This window comes from Taudactylus pleione, unplaced genomic scaffold, assembly GCF_031769625.1.
Source record: "Taudactylus pleione unplaced genomic scaffold, aTauple2 ptg000007l, whole genome shotgun sequence".
Lineage (NCBI taxonomy): Eukaryota > Metazoa > Chordata > Amphibia > Anura > Myobatrachidae > Taudactylus > Taudactylus pleione.
This window is the reverse complement of record NW_028284410.1, coordinates 8,259,848-8,282,252: the sequence shown is the minus strand read 5'-3', so window position 1 is coordinate 8,282,252 and position 22,405 is coordinate 8,259,848. Positions and strand designations below refer to the sequence as shown.

The 22,405-nt window shown below is 39.5% G+C and overlaps 1 protein-coding gene across 1 annotated transcript in view; it reads left to right on the top strand.

Moving 5' to 3' along the window:
- GRIK3 (glutamate ionotropic receptor kainate type subunit 3) overlaps positions 1-22,405 on the top strand; it is a 707,216-nt gene that overhangs the window by 311,533 nt on the left and 373,278 nt on the right. Inside the window, exons 3-5 of the mRNA XM_088461525.1 lie at positions 6,617-6,874; positions 8,251-8,432; positions 20,838-20,891. Of these exons, the coding sequence (XP_088317651.1) occupies positions 6,617-6,874; positions 8,251-8,432; positions 20,838-20,891 (494 nt within the window). The remainder of the gene's footprint in view (positions 1-6,616; positions 6,875-8,250; positions 8,433-20,837; positions 20,892-22,405) is intronic.

Here is a 22,405-nt window from a genome sequence, read left to right as displayed (position 1 = left end):
TTCTGTGATAAATTTAATTTTCTTTGTAACAGGATTATACCTGTACTGCAGCTCAAAGCATTTGTAACATGAATAGTAGGACAGTTTATTGATCGAGTCAAGCCTGTGACTAGGGATGAAGCACAGATTTTCATAGAAGTAATGCAGAAATATCTGCTGTGACTGCCACAAAAAGACAAGACACTACTACTTTGCTCTCCTCTCAGACAAAAAAAGATATTTTTGGAAAGTCATCAACAATATCATTAATTTAGTATAGCTCATATAATATTGAAATGTAATTAAAACTATTTACCCAAATGTGCCATTTAAGTCAACTGCAATACTTCTGCAACTTTCTTACTCCCTCTGGTCTCTGACATCACTACTCATCCGGAGGCATCCCAGCAGATCAGGCATTCAGCCATTTGCTTAGGCAAGAAGATAAATGCACTTACTTTCCAAAACTCAACTGTGATTTGTAGTAGTCTATGTTTAAAGATGAGATAATTTTTAAAAACTGTTCTGTTGACTGTTTAACGCAATCACCATTTGGCTGTTTAATTTCAGATGTTTCTTCAGCTGAACTTGGTCTTATAATCCGAGCTGAATTGCTCCTAACATTTTGAAATTCAAATGCCATCTCAGAGCACAATGCAGTGATTGTCAATTTTACCAGCTCTATTTAAAGATTATAAATTCCATCAAATATAGCATACAATAAAATAAGGACAGGGCAGAATCAGGGCATATGGAAGATTGGCAAATCAAAAGCCTAACTAAAAGATTTTATCACAGAAACTTCATATATTTAAAAAAAAGCCTGTTCTGCTGAAAACGTTCATTTGCACCAAATTTTGCCTAAAAGGTGCTCCTCTCTATGGGGAATATTAATCAGTCATGTGCGCACTACTATTTTGTGAACACTTTTCATAAAAGTTAAGTATCTCTAGAATTTATCAAAGGGCTTTTCAATGAGATATCAGACAATTCTTCATGTCCTAAAAATCACATCATTTCTGGATGCTGACATTATTTACCATACCTTTAATGGGAAATGTGGTCTGCCTAGAATTACCAAGCTCCAATTATAGATTGTTTTCAGATGGCATAAGCAGAAGCTTTCTTCTGGTTTTTTTTCAACTGGGAGTGAGGGATCTATGGAGATCCCTCCCTATTCTCCACCTCTGCCCTGCCTCCTCCAAGCACAACTGAACCAACACTATTAAGTGATTATTGAACTGCAATTAATTATCTGGCAAGCAGCTCACCATCACAGAACAGATCCTGGGATATTTGCATCATATATATGCATCAAATATATAGTATACTTTACTGTAAATATAATGATGATTAGTTATACTTAAATTTAGTATACAAGGCTGTTCTAGCCATGGTGCACTTTTTAACACTTTTTAACAGTGATTTGCAACATTTTGTGTAATATTTAACTTCTTTTTTTAGTAATAAATATAAAAAATAGCATTTACATACCTTTAATAGAGACTGTGATGCTGTACACTGCTTTCCTATGCCTGGCACTGCACGGGTGTACGCCGATGCTATTGCTAATGCTGGGGCTGGACACTAAAATTGACCTGCGGCATATGCCTGGTGTAAAACTGGTAGATGTGCACACACCAATTTCAATTTCTGGAAACTTAAGACTTTTGTAAAATACAAAAGCAGGATGCAGCAATAAACAATTGTGGAAGGCTGCGTTCTCCTTCTACACCTGGACAAGGCTTTCTTGCAAGCTAAATTCAGGTGATATCGTTGAATATCCAGTGAGAGGTAATTATTTCACATTTCAACTGCATTTCAAATACAGATTTTGAATTTAAATAGGCCCCTAAATGTGTTATCATCAATGATGTTTATTTGTAAGGTGCAGAGCCGTAGATAGCCGACCAAGGGCACGTTACTCTCAGGGGTGTGGTCTAATTGTGGAAGGCGTGGCCATGCCCCCCTTAGAAAAAACAAAAAAAGGAATTATTTGCAGTTGCCCTGAGGTAAGCCCCTCAGCCAGGGGCAAATCCAAGGGGGGGCGTGATCAGTGTGACCACTCCCACCCACCCCCATACAGGCGGAGGAGAGGAGACTCCTGCTGATGCTGCTCAGCATTCTCTCTGGTCCTACTGCAGTCCAATTTTTCACAGTCATGCTACTGTACAAATGACTGATATTACATGTAAAGTAGCAGGCTGAAAACTGATTAGTTTTAGCTTAACTTTTACATTGCTTCCTGTGCACATTAATGGAGTGGGCATTGCTAGTTCACAAGGAATAATATGTACTTTTGAGAAAGTGACTGTCATGGTATTAAGAGCCTACTGTCTTGTTTATTTTAAATATAATTTATGTTAAAACTATCATAATTTAAGAATATGTTGGCAAATGTAGGGAATTTGATGAAGATGAGTAAGCACTTTCTAAGCAAGCACACATTGCTCAATCTTTCTATTAGAAGACACTTATTCAGCAGGGCGATCAATAAATTAGCAAAATGACAGTTTGAAGAGGTCTTTGACTAAGAAAACACTTATTAAAGCTGAAAATATTGTTGAAAAAATGTCACAGAAAACTGGGAAGGCCGTATTTTATAGCGTGGAGATTGAGGACCTTATTCTGTGACAGACGCATAATTATGTGTCCATAAAACAATCTGCAACTTTGCAACCTATTCAGAGTCAGCTGTATTATTATAACCTATTGGTGGAACATATATTGTCAGAATAGGTGGCAGCAGAATGTGAAATGGAGGTTAGTCCACACAAATGTCCTTAACCAGGCTGGATGGTTTATTGTGGTAACAACGGTGTACACAGAGTAAACAGAGGTGACAGCGGTATACACAGTAAGCACATACAAGTTAACAGTGGTAACAGTAATGGTGGCTATGACAGCTGTAATCAGGTCTCTAGCAGGAGCTAAGTAATGCAGTATTGCAGTAGTGCATTTCTCTCTAACAAGCCGCATATGCAAGTCTCCAGCTGGGACTTTGGCTGTGACTTCCCCCTCTTATTGTACCTGGGGCTGATGCAGCTGGATTATTAGTGGAGGCATAGCTACTCTGTGAGTTCTAAAATGGCTGAAGATCACAGTATCAATGGAAATACAGTGCAGTTAATGGTCAGAGCAGATAATAAGTACCCAAGTGGATTGTAACATATAAACACCAATGACAAAAATACGCAATTTAATTTAATTTATTGACGACCCTCAAAAATGTATATACTGTACAGACTGCTCCTATCCCACTTGAATATGAAACACTCTTTATTTGTGTAAAATTAGTGTGCTCTTAAGTATTTAAGGCTTTTAAAACAGTATTGCAGCAGTTTTAGGGGTTTTGCATAAATGCTTGTGTTTTCACATTGTGTGATCAATAGCAGGCAATCATCCTTATCAACATTGCACTTACACCAGGGTCAGTGCACCCGCAACTTAGACCCTTCCAGGAGGCTACAATTGAGACTTTTTGGTGGCCATTTTAGTCACAGAGTGCAACTACACGCCCACACCACACCCTTACAATTCTTTGTCTGCAACTGCACACCTGTTCTCCAAAACTGCATGCCAATTCCAGCCCTGGTCTCATCACCCCGAAATGTACACAATTGCAAGCCACATTTATGACTGAAAAAATAGGCAGACTGGTGAAAATTCATACATGTACAATCAAAAGAAGCAACTTACGGCCTGATTCAGAGCCGGATGCTATTTGCGGACGGTCGTTCCAAAAAAAGGGGTCGGATATTTTAATTGAGCGCTCGCTCTTTGCAGTTTGTTGACGCCTATGTCAGAGCGAGCGAATGAAAAATGCGCTCGCTATTTTGTAAAGACGCCCCTTTGCCGTTCGCGTCACACGTCATCTCCGGTATGTATTAGATTACTCGGGTACATCGAAAGGTATCTTGAACTGCTCGCAGTGCTTGTGGTAGGTTTTCTTACCGCTATCACTGCGAGCAGTTCAGGCTAAAAGACAACCAAGTGATGTGGTCGATGACGCTCCTTTACTAATTATGCACTCCCATTAAACGCACTTTTGACCGTTTGGCATGCCTGCGTTCAGATCTCTACTCCCCCGTTTTCAAGCACCTTCCCCTGTTACCACCCACAAACGGTACATTCTGTCAATCAAATTAGCAGCCCCTCGCTGTTTTGCGAGTGCACGATTTCCGACCGCAATAACTGGTTTGCGCATGCGCATTATGACCCATACGCATGCGCAGTTGTGTGAACATCGCTCAGAGCGAACGAGCGGCCGCTTACAAGCGGCTCTGAATCAGGCCCTTAATCCATAAAAATATGCAAATCGCATTTCCTTATGAATCTGAATGTGGCTTTGAGTATAAATTTATAAAGGGGATGGGAGGGTTCTATTAGAAGTCTGATAAAATGTTGTATAAACTAGAAACAAACAAAACATATTTTAACTTTCAACACAGTCAAATGTGTTGCTACTGTATAGGTTATTATTTCACAATTGGTGGTAAAAAAGAGGTGATCTAAATGGTGTTGATAATAGTGTCTAAAATATATCTAGAAAATTGGTGTAATATGTCCAGTCTATTTGACCCCACAAAGGTTGGTGGAAGCCAAGTTGTTTAACTTAATATAATACGCAGTCCATCAAAATGATAGCAAACAATGCAATTCCAGGTGGCTAGTTGAACAATGTTTCAGTCTGTCATTGTACGTTGGCAATTGAATAGCCCTCAGAGAGCACTTACAGTCAGAGCTTCTTAAATGTAACAGTTTGATTACTGGGTAAATGTGTTATGCTATCTGTATAAATTATTTACCTTAATTAGAGTAAAGCCAGGAAAACACACTATACAATTATTGTGCCAATCACCCAATAATTGGCTGCTCGGCCCAATAATTGTATAGTGTGTAAAAATGATAAATGGCTTTAAATGTTTCTGCAACTGTCAGATTGGGAGGTTGGGATCTGATGTGCTGCAACACTATCTCGTTCCCAACCTCCTGATCCCATTGAAGAGATCTGAAGGAAGTACACACTGAGCTAGAAATTGCTTAGTGTGTACAGGTGCACATTGATCCGATAATCTCTCTGTCGGATCAGAGCATTTATCAGATTGGCAGAATTTAGCTGCTAGTGTATACCCAGCATAAGGGTTTGTTTTGGAAGGATTTACAGATAAACCAGATAAAGTACCACAGTCGGATTGTTTAACATTTATGTTAAGTATACAGATATAGAACTATGTTGATTTTAACTGTGTTGTATTTTCAGAATACAGAAGGAAATCTTGTAAACTCTGAAATGAAATGTAACACAAATAGCAAAGAAGGTGGAGAGACTACTGTGCGCTGTCACTAGCAGCTGTCAAGGGGGTTGTCAGTCCTCAAATCTAACTAGGAGGTGGTAATAATATTTATGTGGAGACAGAGCTGAAAATCATCACAAATACCATACCACGAGAATAAACTATTGGACAGCTGAGAAATAAAAAAACACATTTTTGGAAAATCCTAAAATGGTGAAGATGCACATACAATCAAAAGATCTGTATATCATGGTACAAAATAAATAAAATATATAAATATTGGTTCATAAAAATAGAGTAATGGAATCTCAAAGGTGATTGTCTAACTGTAAATGATTATTTGTTCCAGTAGTTAACAGGTATGTAGTTACCAAGTGAGTGAAAATATAAATCCATGCAGTCCTTAGCAAGTGTCTTGCAGATAGTGTAGGGCTGTAGGCAGTGTCCACAGGTTAATAGATGAGCTGCAGTGATCTGGTGTAATGCTAAGAAAGGAGTCTGGGAGCTAGAGTAGGTGGCAGGAACTTGACGTGTTTCATTGGGTGTCACGGTCACCCAGATTGCTAAACTGTCCAATAGTTTATTATTAATATATATGTTTGATTTTTAGTGCTGCCTCCACATACAGTAGATGCTGAAATGAAATATAAGTTGGTGAATTGAAGTATTGGGCTAATGCAGCCACTACATAAACTGACAAAATAATAAGGGATGACTGTAGGCACATCTAGACCTAATAGCATAATTTGAGATTGAATCCTTTCATGGTTAAAAATTAATATGGCGCACCCTTCTGATATTTAAGAAAGTTACTAACTCATTTTTAAAGGCAAAAAAACACCTAAAATGCTATTTCATTGGACAGTGTTTAATGCTTTATAGACCTAAGAAACAGGAACAACATTACCCTGTATTTTTCCGAACTGAGCAGCTATATAGCAAATTGTGTTTACAATGACACAATACTCAATGTTGATATGTTTCGGTATTGTTGTCTCTTTACATTTAATTAGTAACAACAGGGTCATGTCTGGATTATATTCTTGCACCAATTTATAAAAATACCCAAATGACCATTGAAAGTTGAATGCTATAAGTAATTGTTTTTGAAGTGTACTGGCCTTTTATATGGGAATTTCATAATTAAGTAATGTTTTGCTTTTTTAAGCTCTTCTTTTGCACCTGTAAGGTATATTGTAATTTAAACATTTTCAGGATTCCCTGAAGTCTGAATTAACTCTGAATAACCCGAGGCATTAAAACTGTGTAATATTTGAATCCCACATGGGTTTATACTTTAACTAAACTGTATTGATGGTAAGAATATCTCTTTGTTGCAGCTTGTGACCAGCTGGCCCTTGGAGTGGTTGCTATATTTGGTCCATCTCACAGTTCTTCCTCCAATGCAGTCCAGTCTATTTGCAATGCATTAGAAGTTCCACATATCCAGGTCCGATGGAAGCACCATCCTCTAGATAACAGAGACTCCTTCTACGTAAACTTGTACCCAGACTATGCTTCTCTCAGCCACGCAATCCTGGATCTTGTGCAGTTTTTAAAGTGGAGGTCAGCAACAGTGGTCTATGATGACAGCACAGGTATGATGGCACCAACAGCAGGCCATGTTTGCGAATACATGCAGAATTACATATGTTATCTGTAACAAGAAGCCCTAATAACAAAGCCATATTAAATTGTTAAGGGACCATTTTAACTTAAGTCAACATATTTGAATAATCTAGCACCAGTTTATTTATCATAAGTCTCAGTTAGGAAGTAATACCATAGGATTTCGCTCTGCTCTAAAACTATGCAGTTCCAAACATGGGGGTTGTTCAAATCAAATTTCTTGTATGTCACTTGTTCAGTGTTTTAGAAGCCTCCTAACCATGAAAACCCTAACCAACCACATAGTGTTGATTACTAGTAGCCCTACTCTGTTCTCATCCCTAATAGAATTAGGCAAATAGAAATGTCTAATTGAAGTGTCAGATGTATGTATAAGATTTTTATTTTAATTCATTTCTGCAAACTGAAACCATATGTATCATACATATATAAAAAAATCCCATACATAACACTGGCCCACAGATACCTCTGGCCAAGTCAGGGAAACAGATTCCAGATTCATGGTATAGTCTATTTCAGCGTGTGTTCTCAATCATGATAATTAGGCACACAATATACATCATTTAGTAGTAGAAATGTATCTGGGAGTGTCTGAGGGTGTCCGGGGGTGGGGGCACAATGGCTCCCTCCCTGCATATAACGCCAGGAGCAAGAGAGAGCTGACTGCTTCTGCAGCAGCCTGTCTCCCTAGTCTGGCCAGCACACAGCGTGACAGCAGCGTGTCTGTTGGGCTGGGGAGAGAGACTGCTGCAGCAGCAGTCAGCTCTCTTTCTCCCTGCCCTAACTAAGTAGTTGCGGTGAGGGGAAGGGACAGTAGGCGGGACCCATTCCCCCCCCCCCCCTCACGGCACACCTGGGTAGTACTGGTTATACTTTTTATCATGTATCAGATTTTCTAAAGAGTAAAAAAGAGTGGAGAAATGAACATGGAGAAATGGCCATGTGTAGAAGTTACTCATAGCAATCAATCAACTTCTACATATCATTTTATAGAATGCACTTGGTAAATGCTAGCTACAGTAATAGCTGATTGATTGCTACTGGCAACTTCTCCACTTGTCCACTATTTCAAAGGTTTCAAATATTTCCCCAAGTATTACAAATAACATTTTTCAAACAAAGTGATTTTATATTTATTTGTAATCATTAGTTAATTAAAATAAATTGTTTTTTGAGTGCACATTTTTAAATGAAAGAATTGTTTTTAAAAAAATTATTAGTTAAGTAATAACTTTAAAATGAAACAGACCATATCCTGTGATCTACACAGAATTCACATGATAGACAAATTAAGGTGATCAGAGGTTTCACACTATTTACAACTCCTGACTTCTTGTTGCTGTAGGTCTTATCCGTTTGCAGGAGCTTATCATGGCACCAGCCAGATACAACATCCGGTTAAAAATTCGCCAGCTGCCACCAGAGTCTGAAGATGCCCGCCCCCTCCTGAAGGAGATGAAGAGAGGTAGAGAATTCCGTATTATCTTTGACTGCAGTCATGTTATGGCAGCCCAGATACTTAGGCAGGTGAGTACAGAGAGACATGTTAGTTTGTGCTTTTGTATTTCCCTCAGGATTTCAGACTTGATTAGAGAATTGTTGTAGTAGTATTTTTGATTTAGTGTCGCATAGTACTGCTGCTTTCTAATTTGAACATGAATGGTCCAGTGGGATTCATCACATTTCTCCATATGTTCAGTATCCTTCATTAGCAAGTGTTAATTTCTGTCCTTTCTGCTACCCAGTGTATATTAAATCAATATTCGTGGCAGAGAGGTTGCTAATTATTTTGCTTTGAAATTTAATGCTATAATTTTTTTTTTCGCCTGTACTTTGTCTTGTTTTTAGCCGACTTGCATTAATTGGTTTACAGGTTTGTTGCTTTGTTAATACTGTTTCAAGCCTTAAACTGTTTTTTTGCATGTGTGAAATATACTTTGATAAACTATAATTTATAATTAATTAAACATATAAACACCTAAGTGCATTAATTGACCGTAAGCAGCTACATTAAGCGCCATATGTTGTTCAAGATGATGGTTCACTTAAAGTTAAATGTAGTAAACAAAATTACATAATTATTATTGTTACTGGGCTTAATTTGTAAGGCGGCGGAGTGCTTCACAACACCAGACAATGAAGAAAACATATCATACAGTACATAAAACAGGGACATACAAGGTAGACAAAATAAATGTAGGACTGAAAACTATGGATAGGGAGATCCCTGATTATAAAAAACCTTACAATGTAGTTGGAAGAGGTCATAATTAAGAAAAAATGCATGGCTTAGAGTGGAGATTGGGATTTTTGGGTCTCAGTGAGTAGTCCAGTAGTAGGATAGGCTCTAATAAGTGGGTTTTCAAAGTGCCTTTTAAGAAGTGAAGGCTGAGGAGGACCCTAAACAGTTATGGCAGGGAATTCTACAGTGGGTAGTGCCATGGGAGAAATATAAAAGATAGTGGCTTTCACAGACAAAGCAAGTAGCAGATCAGAACTTGATCTAAGAGGGTGCTGAGGTTGTACTTTGAATAACATTCTTGGGGATCTGGTGAACTAGTATAGACATTTTCAGGATGGTACAGTGGATGTGTTGGAGATGTGAGAGAGCGAGATCAGTCTTGTTTGAGTATTGAGGAAGGATTAAAGTTGAGACAGATGGGTGTGAGGAGGTTAATATAGAATGCTGCAGTAGTTGGGGTGGGTGCATGTTCCAGAAGTAGAGAAGCTGAAGGAGTACTGCAGCTGAACAGGTCAGAAAGAACTGTGGCATTAATTCTAATGGAGTAAAGGGTAGACAGTAGAAGATGGTGAGCAATTTTGTTTAAAGCAGCAGAGAGGTCCACGGATATAAGTATGGAGAAATGACCCTGTAAGTAGATCATTGATCATTTTTGTGAGGGGAAGCTGGAAAGAGCTGAGAAGGGAGAGAGAGTGGATAAAGTGAGGTAGGCAATTGTTCAGACATTTCTGAAGTAATTTGGAGGAAAAGGGGAGTTGAGAAATAAGGGGGTAACTATAGATGAAGGCTGTGCTAACGGGTGTTTTAGTTAGGACTGGTGATATGAGTACTTGATTAAAGGTTAGGAATGTGCCAGTGAAAATAGACAAGATAAAGGGGTGAGCTAGAGGTTGGCATCCAAATACATAGTTTTCACACACATATATGCAAATATTATAGACATCACATATTGCAAATATGCAAATAATACAGTTCCAGGTCATACAGGAAGAGGATGTCTCCTTTTGTTATATGCTCATATAGTTGGTAAGACAGTGGCCCCTTTGTTGTATCCATTGAAGGAATATGAAGCACCTCCTGTGTGACAGAAATATTACTGCAGTCTGTGGAAACTCCATCCAGCCTCAGTCATGGGGTGATACTATAGAAAGACCTAGCATCCTATTTTGCAAATAGTGTTGAGCAGAGCTCTCTGTGCTGCTGATGCTATAGTAATGGATGTGCACTGACATCACATGTACGACTTCTGACCTAGGGCGGGATGCACTAATGTCACAAAAGCAGTCAGAACCCCTAAAACGGCATTTTAAAGGGTCTGATCGCATTTCTCAAATGCATCAAGTCTATGGGATTCAATTCACAACCCCCACCCTGAGAGGGATCCCTCACAGCATCCCTCGCAGCATGCATCCTTCTGCACATGTGCAGAAGGACGGCAGAGGGACTGCTGGGTCATGCATCCCGCCCCTAATGCAACACTGCACATGTATGTAGGTGTGTTCTCCAGTTAATACAGATCCACCTGCACTAACCCACTCTGGGTTGGATCTGTTATACTGTGTACGTTCCTGCATTGTATAGCTGCTGCATTAATCCTGTGCTGACTTGCATCCTGTGTTCTACCTGTTTAATAAACCAATCCCTGGTTAAACTATTCTTCACATGGACTGACCTCCATCAGACACCACTGACACCTATCAAAACCATAGGTTCTGCCAGCAGATAGAGCATAATACATTTAGTTACCTGGAGCAAGGTGGTGCTTGTGACAAGGCACATAGGCGCTTTGCTGATATTGAATGCATAAATAAAATACATTAACTAAAAAAATGCAATTGTGTGCTTTTGCAACATTGCGTGAATCACAAAATGTGAACAGATCTGCATCAATAGCACATATATAATAGTTTCATTTTGAGGGTGACTGCAGAGCTTACTAGCCTCTGTAGATGACAGCAAATGATGGTAGTTGTGGTAAGAAAGAGATGTATCATAGAGTGAGTGTCTGTCCAATATTTTTTGCTTGGAAAAAATGATTAACAAATTATTACAAATCAATAATTAAGACAGTTGCAATTGCTACTAATAATTGTCCTTACATCTGTAGCTTAATTGGATTGCCATTCTGTAATGAGGAGAAGTAGCACCTGTCCCTCTCCTGGCCTTTTGACACCTCCCAGGTGCATAATCCTGTACAATGTAAATTGATATTAATTAAAAAATAAATAAAAAATATTAATCATCATTGACAACAAGAAGATTAAAATGGTGGTCCACACTCCAGGGCATGACAAGAAAGAATATTAAAATGGAGGCCCCAGCAGCAGCCTTCCAAATTTTGCCTGTATGCCATTCCCTTCCCCGCTCCCCATCCTTAGCATGAATTAAAGTGTCTTCAGTAAACTAGCTTGTAGGGGAGAAAGCTCCTCCTGGTCACAAGGCCAAAAGAGTGATTCACACCATACAGATGTGTCCTCATACACCTTTCCTTTTTTGCTTCATTTGGCACGAGATGCCATCATGGTTAAGTCGCTCCACAAAGAGTAGCAATTGGATTAATGCCCCAAACATTTTTTCCTACAAAAGTATTTGTATAAAGTGGCAGATTAAAGTAGCAAATTTTGAGAAAAATCCCAAGGCATGGCTAATTCACAGATTCAAAGACACGGCACATTTAGCCATATGGCTAGATTTTAGGAAAGGTGTATGGATTGTGGACACATCTGTATGTCAGCATAATGGCCAGTAATTGGAATAAGGATGTGAACATTTTCTCTAAAAGGCTGGTTCTGATGTGAGTAACAACTAAACAATCAAGCGACAGAGGATAAAACACATACAGAGACGGTGATAAGACAGACCGTGGGCATTACCCTTATCTATTATTTTTTTAATTAAATAAAAAAAATGTTTAAAAAATGATTTGCTTGATGATTTTGTGGTTAATATATATTTATTTTTTATATTAGTTTTCAAATGATAATTTTTATGCACTAGTGCTATTTGTACTTACGGAACGATTGACAAGATCATCATATTGTGGACAAGATGTGTACACAGTAACAGTCAGGGGCCTTTCAAGAGAGGAGAGGGCCCGTATGTAGTCTCTGTCCAGGGTCCCCTCCTCTTTCACCCGCGGCTGTCTGCGCACTGAGCGCAATGCTGAACCAGTAGACTCTGGGCACTAGAGTGTGCCCAGAGTCTACAGCGCATGCGCAGGTCATTGGGAAAATGGCACCACGGCCATTTCCTACTGTGCATGCACAAAACGCTGGGATAATGGCCGTGGCGGCCATTTCCAGGCAATTTTGACAGTGCTGATACCGGGACTCGGAGTAGTAAGTATTACAAATATGGGTAGAGGGTGTGCAGTGTGGGCCTCCCCTGGAACCATTATAGAAACACCCCTAGTAACAGTATATGGGAGGAATTCAAAGAGCCACAGCAATTTACCGCGGGCTAATTGAAGCAGCAGATCTATTCAATTAGAGCAGTTTTAGAGGAATTTTATTTAAGCCTGAGCCAGCTCAAACAAAAAGCTGGGTTTGCGGGTGCCATGACCGTGTTAACCAATAGGTCGGGACCTTATCCCAAATTCTATAGGTTAATGCACGCTAACATGGTAATTTACCAGGCAAGAGATAAGGACTCTAATTGAATAGCCCCAAGCATTAAAACCAGAGGCTACCAACCTTTTGCACCCACGGTAAATTACCACTGCTAATTGAATTCCTCCCTGAGTCTTGTCTTTGTCCAGCTAGTTGTACACTCATAGTCACCTTCATACCGTTTGCTTACCTTACCATTGGGGGGACCAGGTCTCTTCATTATGGTCATCCTCATCAGAAAGATTTAAGAATGTTTGACTTTGCTGCTGAAGTAGACTTGTGGGAAGAGCCCCATCACTTTCTAGTCCCACTACTCACCCCTTTTCTGAAAAATGAAGGTTGCATGCCGTATGTGCAATGTACTACAATGTCTATGTTGTCAGAACCAGGAGCACCCACTCATCTCTGGTGGTGGTGGTGGTGGTGAGAGGTTCAGGGTGCTGACAGCCAGGACTCTGTAGACCATTACTTGAGCATCATGTAGCCTTCATTTCTTATACTATCTATATATATTTAACATTTTATTTAAAAAAAAGTGACAACAAAAAGAAGAAATGTGAATCTATAAATGTGCAGACAATGTACATTTTGAAAATTTTAAACCCCCAAACAAACTCATAAAATTACCAATTATGTGGATTGGATGAATTTGTCACTTCTGCTGCAAAAGAGAGGATACAAAAAGTAGGATTACAGACAGTAATTAATCTATTTTTGGGCACCAACAAAATAAATATACACAAATTTATTATGACATGTTTTAATTTTTTTTTGGACCAAAATAAAGTGAATCAAAATGCTGTCATTGTTTTAAAATGATAATAAAAAATATATTTAAAATATTTTGACCTAGATATCAGTGGTCAACTTCGTCACTGTTGTAATTGACAATTTCATCATTATTGTTATAGCCATCATCCTCCTCATTGCTGATGTCAAGAAGATCATCATCTTCTTTCCTCAAAATTAGTTAATCCCCACTTAGATCCAGACTTGCAAACCCATTTTTTTGATGGAGGTTGTTCATTTTGATGAACACCAATTTCTCTACATATTAGGGTGCTTGCCTCCTACGTCGATCACTCACAACATTCCCTGCCCTGCTAAAAACACTTTCGGAGTACGCACTTGCTTGAGGGTCGGCAGGAAGACTTGTTGGGTCTGGATCCTCTTGGATCCAGTTCTGCCACCCCGCCCACCAGTGGATAGCGAGGAGGATTGTAAAGGGTCATGTGGTGTATTAATATCTAGCGGGGCAGTGTCAGTGGCACTCAGTGTTGGTGGCGCTTCAAGCTCTGCCTCCACACCCACCAGTGGATAGTGAGGAGGATTGGAAAGGGTCACGTGATGAATTACTATCTGTTGGGGCAGTGTCAGTGGACAGCCTCGCTGCTCTCTCAAACCCAGCATGTACAAGTGTGTGTGCCCATGGTGTACCTGACCAGTCACTGACTAATGTATATACAGTCAATGGGACCCAGCCCTGTCAGGTACCTGCAGTCTGTACTTACTGCTGTGCATGGCCCATAGCTAAAAGGCAGCCATGTTAGTGCTCCCAGTTGAAGCCACTGTAGCAGGCCACCTACTGAGCTTGCACAGTGAGTTGAAGCTCCCTATCTTTAAAAGTGGCATATTTTGGCCAGTTGTTAAAAATTCTAACTTTCTCATTTACCTAAACCCCAAAAGGCCCTACACTGGAACAAGAGCTACCTAACAAAACAATCCCCAAGTCCTAATTTGTCCTCTACCCTGAGTTATGCCTTCCCAAAAATCCCTTATAGACTAAAGTAGAAAAGTGTCAGTTTTGACCAAACTGGAAGTGGAAGAAAAAACTGACAGTTTAAACTTTACATTACTCCCAATTACTCATTTTTTATTTTTCTTTGCCCTGAAATATAGCATTCAGCACCGAGCAACAGTTCTACCTGTCCAAGCCAAATTTCAGCTCAGTATGTCCAATAGCTTTTGTGATGCATCTCCTCAAACACCATGCTCCCATCTCAGGAATTCCCAATTGGAGAATTCCATTTATTTGATTCAGCCTTTATTGGAGGGAGGGAGGGAAGGAAGGTTATTTTGACATTTAATCTAAGTGAAATCTGATCTCTTGTCGTGTCTATGTGCATGTTTTGTGTTTGTGCATTACTGAGATCTATAAGAGAACCAACACAAACATGTCTACTGTATATTATTTTATGTGCAGCATACAGTGCAGACCTTTCCTCTCATCTCTTGTGATTGTCTACAAATATTTTATTTCACATACTCTGTGTCACTGGCATTTTGGAATGGACACTGACCACTCTTCAGGAAATGTCCTGGTAATTTGACAGTGCTTTGTTTTAGTTGCTTTCATTATGTAGGAAGTGAAGTAATTACCCAATAATCAGATTTCCTGATTAAGCTCATATAAATCCCGGATTTGCTGTAGTGCAGAAATAACTCTTCTTCCCTATAACACTCATATATTGGGGTAATCTACTATACTAAAGGTCAGTTGGCAGAAAAAGTGAAAACATCACTATTTTTGAGTGATTTATAGGATGCCTTGCTATTCAACAAATCTAATAAAGGCAGAGTGACTTATAAATCACCAGTTCTCTAACCCTCGCCAAAATTACAGACTTCTTAGTGTTAGGTATATTATAGCCATAATCTATGAAAGATTGATTTAAAAATTACTTTGGGAATTACCAAAATGTTTTCACTGGTTTCAGATGAGCGAGATTATATTAAAACAATTAAAATTAATGAAATGAATAAAACAAAGGTTTATGCATGTACAAATATTTATATGAATGGCCAGTTGAACTGAATAGAAAAACCTCCAGACTAGTACTGTATATAGAAACTAAAGTAAGTAAATAAATAAAGAAGCAGAGCTTTCTCTGCCTCTGAAACTTCAACCAGTGCTAAACAGACTGGGCAGTTATCATAACAGGAACACTTTGAGGGTTGGGTCTCCCTGCCATTATGACAACCAGTTCTCAGTCCTCAAATACAATAAATGCCATGATCTCAGACTGCTCCTCTTGCAATTATAACAATATAATAATAACCAACTTATAAAATAATAACACAGAGGCATATTAGTGGGGACAAAAGGGTCAACTTTATTTATCATTAATTAAATGGTAACAGGGGAAAAAATGTCAAAGTATGGTGGTGAATTAAGAAACGGCCCCATTAAGCAATATTGCTGTCTGCTCACCAACTTCACTTAGGCCTGATTGGGGACCAACAACCATCTCATCACCACAACTCAAGGTATCCAACTCCCAATCCAGTGACAGAAAAGACACACCAGGGCAAGTGATGCCACTGACTCCAGTAGGGTAGAACCAGCCTAACCCATGTATTGGTGGGGAGAGCATCTTAAGATCTAAAGACAGATGGCAACTGCTACTGTTCCTTTCCACCACAAAAAAAGTCAACAACAAAACTAACAAACACAGAGGCAGGTGGACAGGAAAATCCTCAGCAGAAAGAGATCTTCAAGCCCCATTACTTATTAGTATCTGCACTTGCACTACCTCAGAAATAGGTGTATCTTTCCCATATGCATAGACTTTAGCTCTATACCCATGCCACTCCAAAAACACTCTCATGACACTTCCACATTCCAGGGCAGTTTTGTGTGATCACATTGTCCTCACCCAGTTTCCTCCCTGAAACACCCTATTTCATGGAAAGAAAGATCTGGTGAAGTTCCTTTCAACTCAGAATATGATGAACATATGCAAAAAAATTTAAATTCACACCTGTGCAATGTGTAATTAATAAAATCCTTTAAATAAAATGAGAACTGCACGGACTTCCCAGTCTCACAAGAAATGGATCATGATCATCTCATGCCTGACTAATGCGGTGAATTTCATTGGATGCTGAATCCTTCACCAGGAACTCCCCTTCTCCCACTATTCTTTCCATATACTTCAGGTGCATAGTGTTGCAAATCCCTGAAAGCTCCTGCAACTTTTCTGCTTTCTCCAAAATTAGAACCCACAATTATACAGCCAGATTGGTGCAGTTGAGATCCTGATCCTTCACACCCAACTCTTCATATCTCCCTTGGTTCCCTTCTCTTCTGGTTACTATGTATAATACCTTGCAGTCCTCCTGATGAGTGACCAATGGCAGTATTACAGTACTCCTTTAGAGACAGCTACCTTGCCGGATCCATACTGTGCCATGAAGTTTCTCCCAAAGGGTCCTCATAAAGGGGATTTTCAATGTGACATAGAGCACACAAGGGGATGAAGGACTGAGACACTCTGGCACTACTGACGGAGAAGTATTGATAACAAAATACTCATACAAATCAAACATTGCTCTCCAGAAATCAATAGCACAACCAGATGGGCTTGTGTTAATTTTCAGAGCGGACATATGTTTGGCCATCAAATCAGGAGAGCGCACCCATTGATAAATCATGTCAATTTAAAACATGCAGCCATTCTACCACCACCAAACTATTGATATGTTATTAAATGGTTAAGTGGTTAAACTCTACAAGCTGTCTCTTACAGTGACTATGCATTATTGACTGAGTATGACTAATCAGCCACAATAAAATCACATGTTTATAGTGCATGACTTGTCACATGTCTGATTCATCAGACTTAAAGGTCAACCCAATTAGACTGCAGGTGCAAGACTTGTTTACTTGGCTCTATAAAAGGGTATGCATGTGCCCAAGCCTATCACTGTGTGTATTGGAGCCTCACAGTGCAGTACATCTATACAGTACTTTGCCCAATAAAGATTACTAGCTTATCGTATTGACTGATGTTTATCTTCTATCAGCCATTTCATGTTATCTTCAATAAACCTACTCTTGTTTGGAATCAGTGTGTGGACTAACCTCCTTGTTTGCAACCACTATGCACCTACCAACTTGTAGGCATCTGCCAACACAAACAATAAAAACAACATAGGGTGGGCGGGTATTATTTTCAGAAGAAAGAGGGAGAGCTGCCAGCTGGGAATTGGTATGATTTATAGCCGGATGCCTGCCCGGCAGTTGGAATCCCGACAGCGGCTGCCCGACATGGGTGAAAATCCCGATCGTACCTAAGATAAGTAATCTCTAACCTAACCTCCCCCCTAACCCTAACCCTCCTTAGGGGTGCCTAACCCTAAGTACCCCCTGGGGATGCCTAACCATAACCCTCTGTCCCCGTAGCCTAACCCTAATCACCTGCCTAACCCTAAGTTACACCCGGGAGCCCTAAACCTAACCCCCCCCCAGGAGCTGTCCAGGCTCGGCATCACTTCGATCGGGATGCTGTGCGCCGGTCTCCCGGTGTCAGTAAAATGACAGGCGTCTAGCTTTAGACACCTGTCATTTAACCCTCACTGGGACAAAGCAGTCTGGAAGCCGGCTGTTGGGATTAGGTCCACCGACTTCCTGACTGCATACCGCCAGCCGACAGCTGCTTATAAATTACATGAAACACACCTCTCAAATCTCACTAGTTAACATCCCTGTCAATCAATTCAAAACACATAGGAAAATGTATTACATTTTGGAGGGAGTTAAAGTGGAGAGAGATAAAGTGCCAACCAATCTGTTCCTAACTGTAATTTTTCAAACACAGACTGTAAAATGACAGAAGCTAATTGGTTAGTAGTAGTACTTTATCTCTCTCCACTTTAACTCTCTCCAAGTTTTAATAAATATCCCCCACAATAATTTAAATCAGCAACCCAATCTTAAAGGGGCCTTGCTCAAATCCACATGAGATTTTAATTATGCTCAGTCAGATCCCTGACTTCTGCTTCAATTCTCCACATACAATGCCTATGGGACAGATCTTTACCCCTTGGGAATGCCTATGGGATAGATCTCTAGCTGCAAGATGGATCTCAAAAGCATTTCCAGGTGTGATTGTATGTGGAGAATTGAAGAACTGCAGGACCCACATCACTTTCTTAAAGTAACAAAGGAGATGAGGGAAGATTTAAAGATATATGGCCTGATTTAGAGTTCCACGCAAGTCAATGTTGCAGGTACTATATTGTGATCCTTCACACTGCACATGCGCATGAACAGATTATACGATTATACCCAACTATGAGCAGTTACGGGTGATTCAGAGTCATACACACCTTAGCTGCATCTCCACTATTAGCTGAATGGGAGCAATTGGGTGGCAACTTTGCATTTACACATAGGCTACATGTTCTGATTTGTGCCCAATACGGAGTTATACATACACAGAAATCTGTCTTAATTCAGGAGGATATAGTATATTGCACCCAGTATAGTGAACTGAACATACTTGAAGATGCAGCAGGTGTATTGGGTCTTGATGCCTCCTTTCAGGGTAGATGTTGCAAAGGCCAATGGCTTGGCTATCATAGTAACAGAATGTACCGGCATACTGGTATGGTCATTGTCAATGGACCATTTATGTGTTAGAGCAGCTATAATTTTGTGGAACATGTCATTGTTTTTATTTTGAAAATGTTTTTCATGCAATTAAAAATAGAAAGCAATTATTTTATTACATATAAATGCATATTAACTAATAAATCAGTTTCTGTAATAAAACAAGAGAAACCATTAAAGTCCTGCTCACACCTATGCTTATTACATAAAAATATTGTGGTAGCATGAATCAATAAAACCATTCAATACATTGCATTCTAAAGTTTTAAAACAATTTTTTAAACTTTAGAATGTGTCAAATGGAACAAAATGTGTTAAAAACAACTGACAAAAGCTAGTCTAAAGTGCACATTAGTTTTCATTTTTAGCAATTTTCCCTAGGTTAGCACTAAAGTGAACTGGTCTGAAGGACCTCTGACATCACAACCACGTGATCTGCGACAGTAGGGGGAGAAGCAGTGTTCAGATAAGAACCCAAAGTGTACCCTCGCGGGCTTGCTTATCGCGGCTTGCGCTTCGTAACTATTCCCACTCTATGTCCACGTGGATAGTAAAACTGCAAGCCCACCCTGACGTCAGAGTACCTTCTACCCAATTGGATCTAGCATTAACCAGTTTAAAATAAAATATTCATTGCTAGATAGTAGTGCACTTATCACTAGTGAAGAGAAGATTCTAGTGCAGTGGTTCCCAAGTTGGGATTAATTACTGCCAATCCAAAAATATGTGGACAATAAGAAACACAGCCCTGTCAACCACCACATAACTGAACCTAAGGGTGACATATAAACACAATTTACTTAATTTAATTTTTGCTGACTTTCTCAATAAAACTTTTGGCCCAGGGGTGCCTTGAACAAAATGCTAATACTCTAGGGCGCCGCGGTTCGAAAAAGTGTGGGAACCACTGTTCTAGTGAATATTAAGTTGAAGTCTCGTGGATTTTGATCCAGCCCACAAAATACTGCCCTCTCTGTGTTTACGTAAAGAGTTCATTCAAAGCATTGTAAATAATTTTTTTCCTTCTAATAATCTAGTAGCACTGGGTAAATAATTCCACTTATATAATATTTACAATACAGTATGTGCATTTTAACAATACAAGGCGTTATAGGTTAAATACCAAAATGACCTAAGGTCATAATGTTTACCTAAACACAGCTACACTATTATAATGGGATGCAGTCAATATTCCGACCACGGGGATTTCGGTGGTTGAATGCTGGTGCCGGAATCCCAACACCTGTCAGAAACCCGGCATCCTGTTTGCCGGAATCCTGATGGTGAGTAGCGAGGTTAGGGGGAAGGTTAGGGTTAGGAGTTAGGCACTAGATGGAGGGCTAGGCACTAAGGGGGAGGGTTAGGTTTTGGGTGCGGGGAGGTTAGTTTTAGGCACTAAGGGGGGAGGTTAGGTTTAGGCACTAAGGGGGAGGTTAGGTTTAGGCACCGGGGAGGGAAGGTTAAGGTATGGAGAGGAGGAAGATACCTACAACAGGTGTTGATATTCTAACCCTGTGGGGATGCCGGCATCGGGATTCTGACCGCCAGGAACCTGAGCATCAGCATCCTATACCCATCACTATTTTAATAGTATTAACCATTAATGCATTATAAAAACATACATAGTGGATTATTACTACCTCAAGCTTGCATTATTTATATTATATCTTATTTTTTTTACCTTGCAGGCCATGGCAATGGGAATGATGACAGAATATTATCACTACATCTTTACTACACTGGTAAGGATCCCAACTGTTATTTTATCTCTCAGCTACAGTATATGAAACATTCTAATGATGAAATTGTAACTTGGCACCAGGTCTATCACAGAATATATGAGTGTTTGTCTGTGATTTCCTCCTATATATCTTGAATAACTAACATAAAAACAAGAGAGAACAAGTGAAATCTGGAGATATTGTTTAATTCATTGTAAAAATTTATTTTTTGTTTGTATTCCAATCCAGAGTACTGAGTGTTTGATAAATGCATATAAAGAATTGTGACTGTGTAGAAAATGGACTTCATGGTCCATAATATCTGTAACTGAATGGCATGACATAAATTTATCTCTAATGGAGACATCAATGTCAGTGTTATAGACAATGTCCAAATACACATGTAATAGTTATCCAAGCAGGATATTACTTGAGCAGGTTCATTGTATGATTTAAATATGAGGGCAGATATATGTTGCAAGTGCAAAGTGGGTTATGGGAGTAGACAGGAGAAATAGGGGGAACAGAAGGGTTTGGTGGGACAAATGGACTTATACATAAAAAAATAGACATATTTACACACATGGGAAGATAGAGTTACAGGCACACAGACAGCATGACATGTACGGTATAAGGTCTAAAGATCTACAGCAAAAAGGTCGACAATGTCTAGATAAACACCAGGGGCCAAATGTAATAGGCTGAGAGTTTAGAAAATGTGTGAGAGAACGGTCACATTTTTAAACTCAGCCAATATAATAAAGTCCCCAGAACATGTAAACTTGCTTGATTTTCAGACTCAAAAAACTCTCAAGATTTAAACTCTCCTCCAGGTGTTTCATGTATTGAAAATACAACTTGATCAATGTATTAGTGTGAGAGTTTTACTGCTAAACTCTCACATTTTCTAAACTCTCACCCTATTACATTTGGCCCCAGGGGTCAAATGTAATAGGGTGAGAGTTTAGAAAATGTGAGAGTTTTCTCACACTTTATAAACTCGGCCAATGTAATAGAGTCTGATAACAAAGCAAGAGAGCACACTCGCATGTTTTTCAGACTCAAAATACTCTCAGTATTTAAAATCTCATCCAGATGTTTCCCCATTTTGAACATAAAACTTGACCAATGTGAGAGTTTACTGCTAAACTCTCACCCTATTACATTTGGCCCCAGATGTTAGACAGTCAATAGGTCGACAGGTACAAAAGGCTGACAGGGACAGAAGGTTGACACACTAAAGGTCGACATGTAAGAGGGTCGACAGGTACAAATGGTCGACATGGTCAAAAGGTTGACTCACAAATGGTCGCCACAAAAATGGTCGCAACAAAAATGGTTGACACTTTTTTTAGGGTTAGTATTAGGCACCCACCAGATGGACAGGGTTAGGCACTTACCCCAATGGTTAGAGTTAGGCACTTACCCTGATGGTTAGGGCTAGGCACCAGGAGGGAGGGTTAGAGTAAGGCACTTACTGGAGGGTTATGGTTAGGCCCTAGAAGGGACATTTAGGGTCAGCCACCTACCCCAAC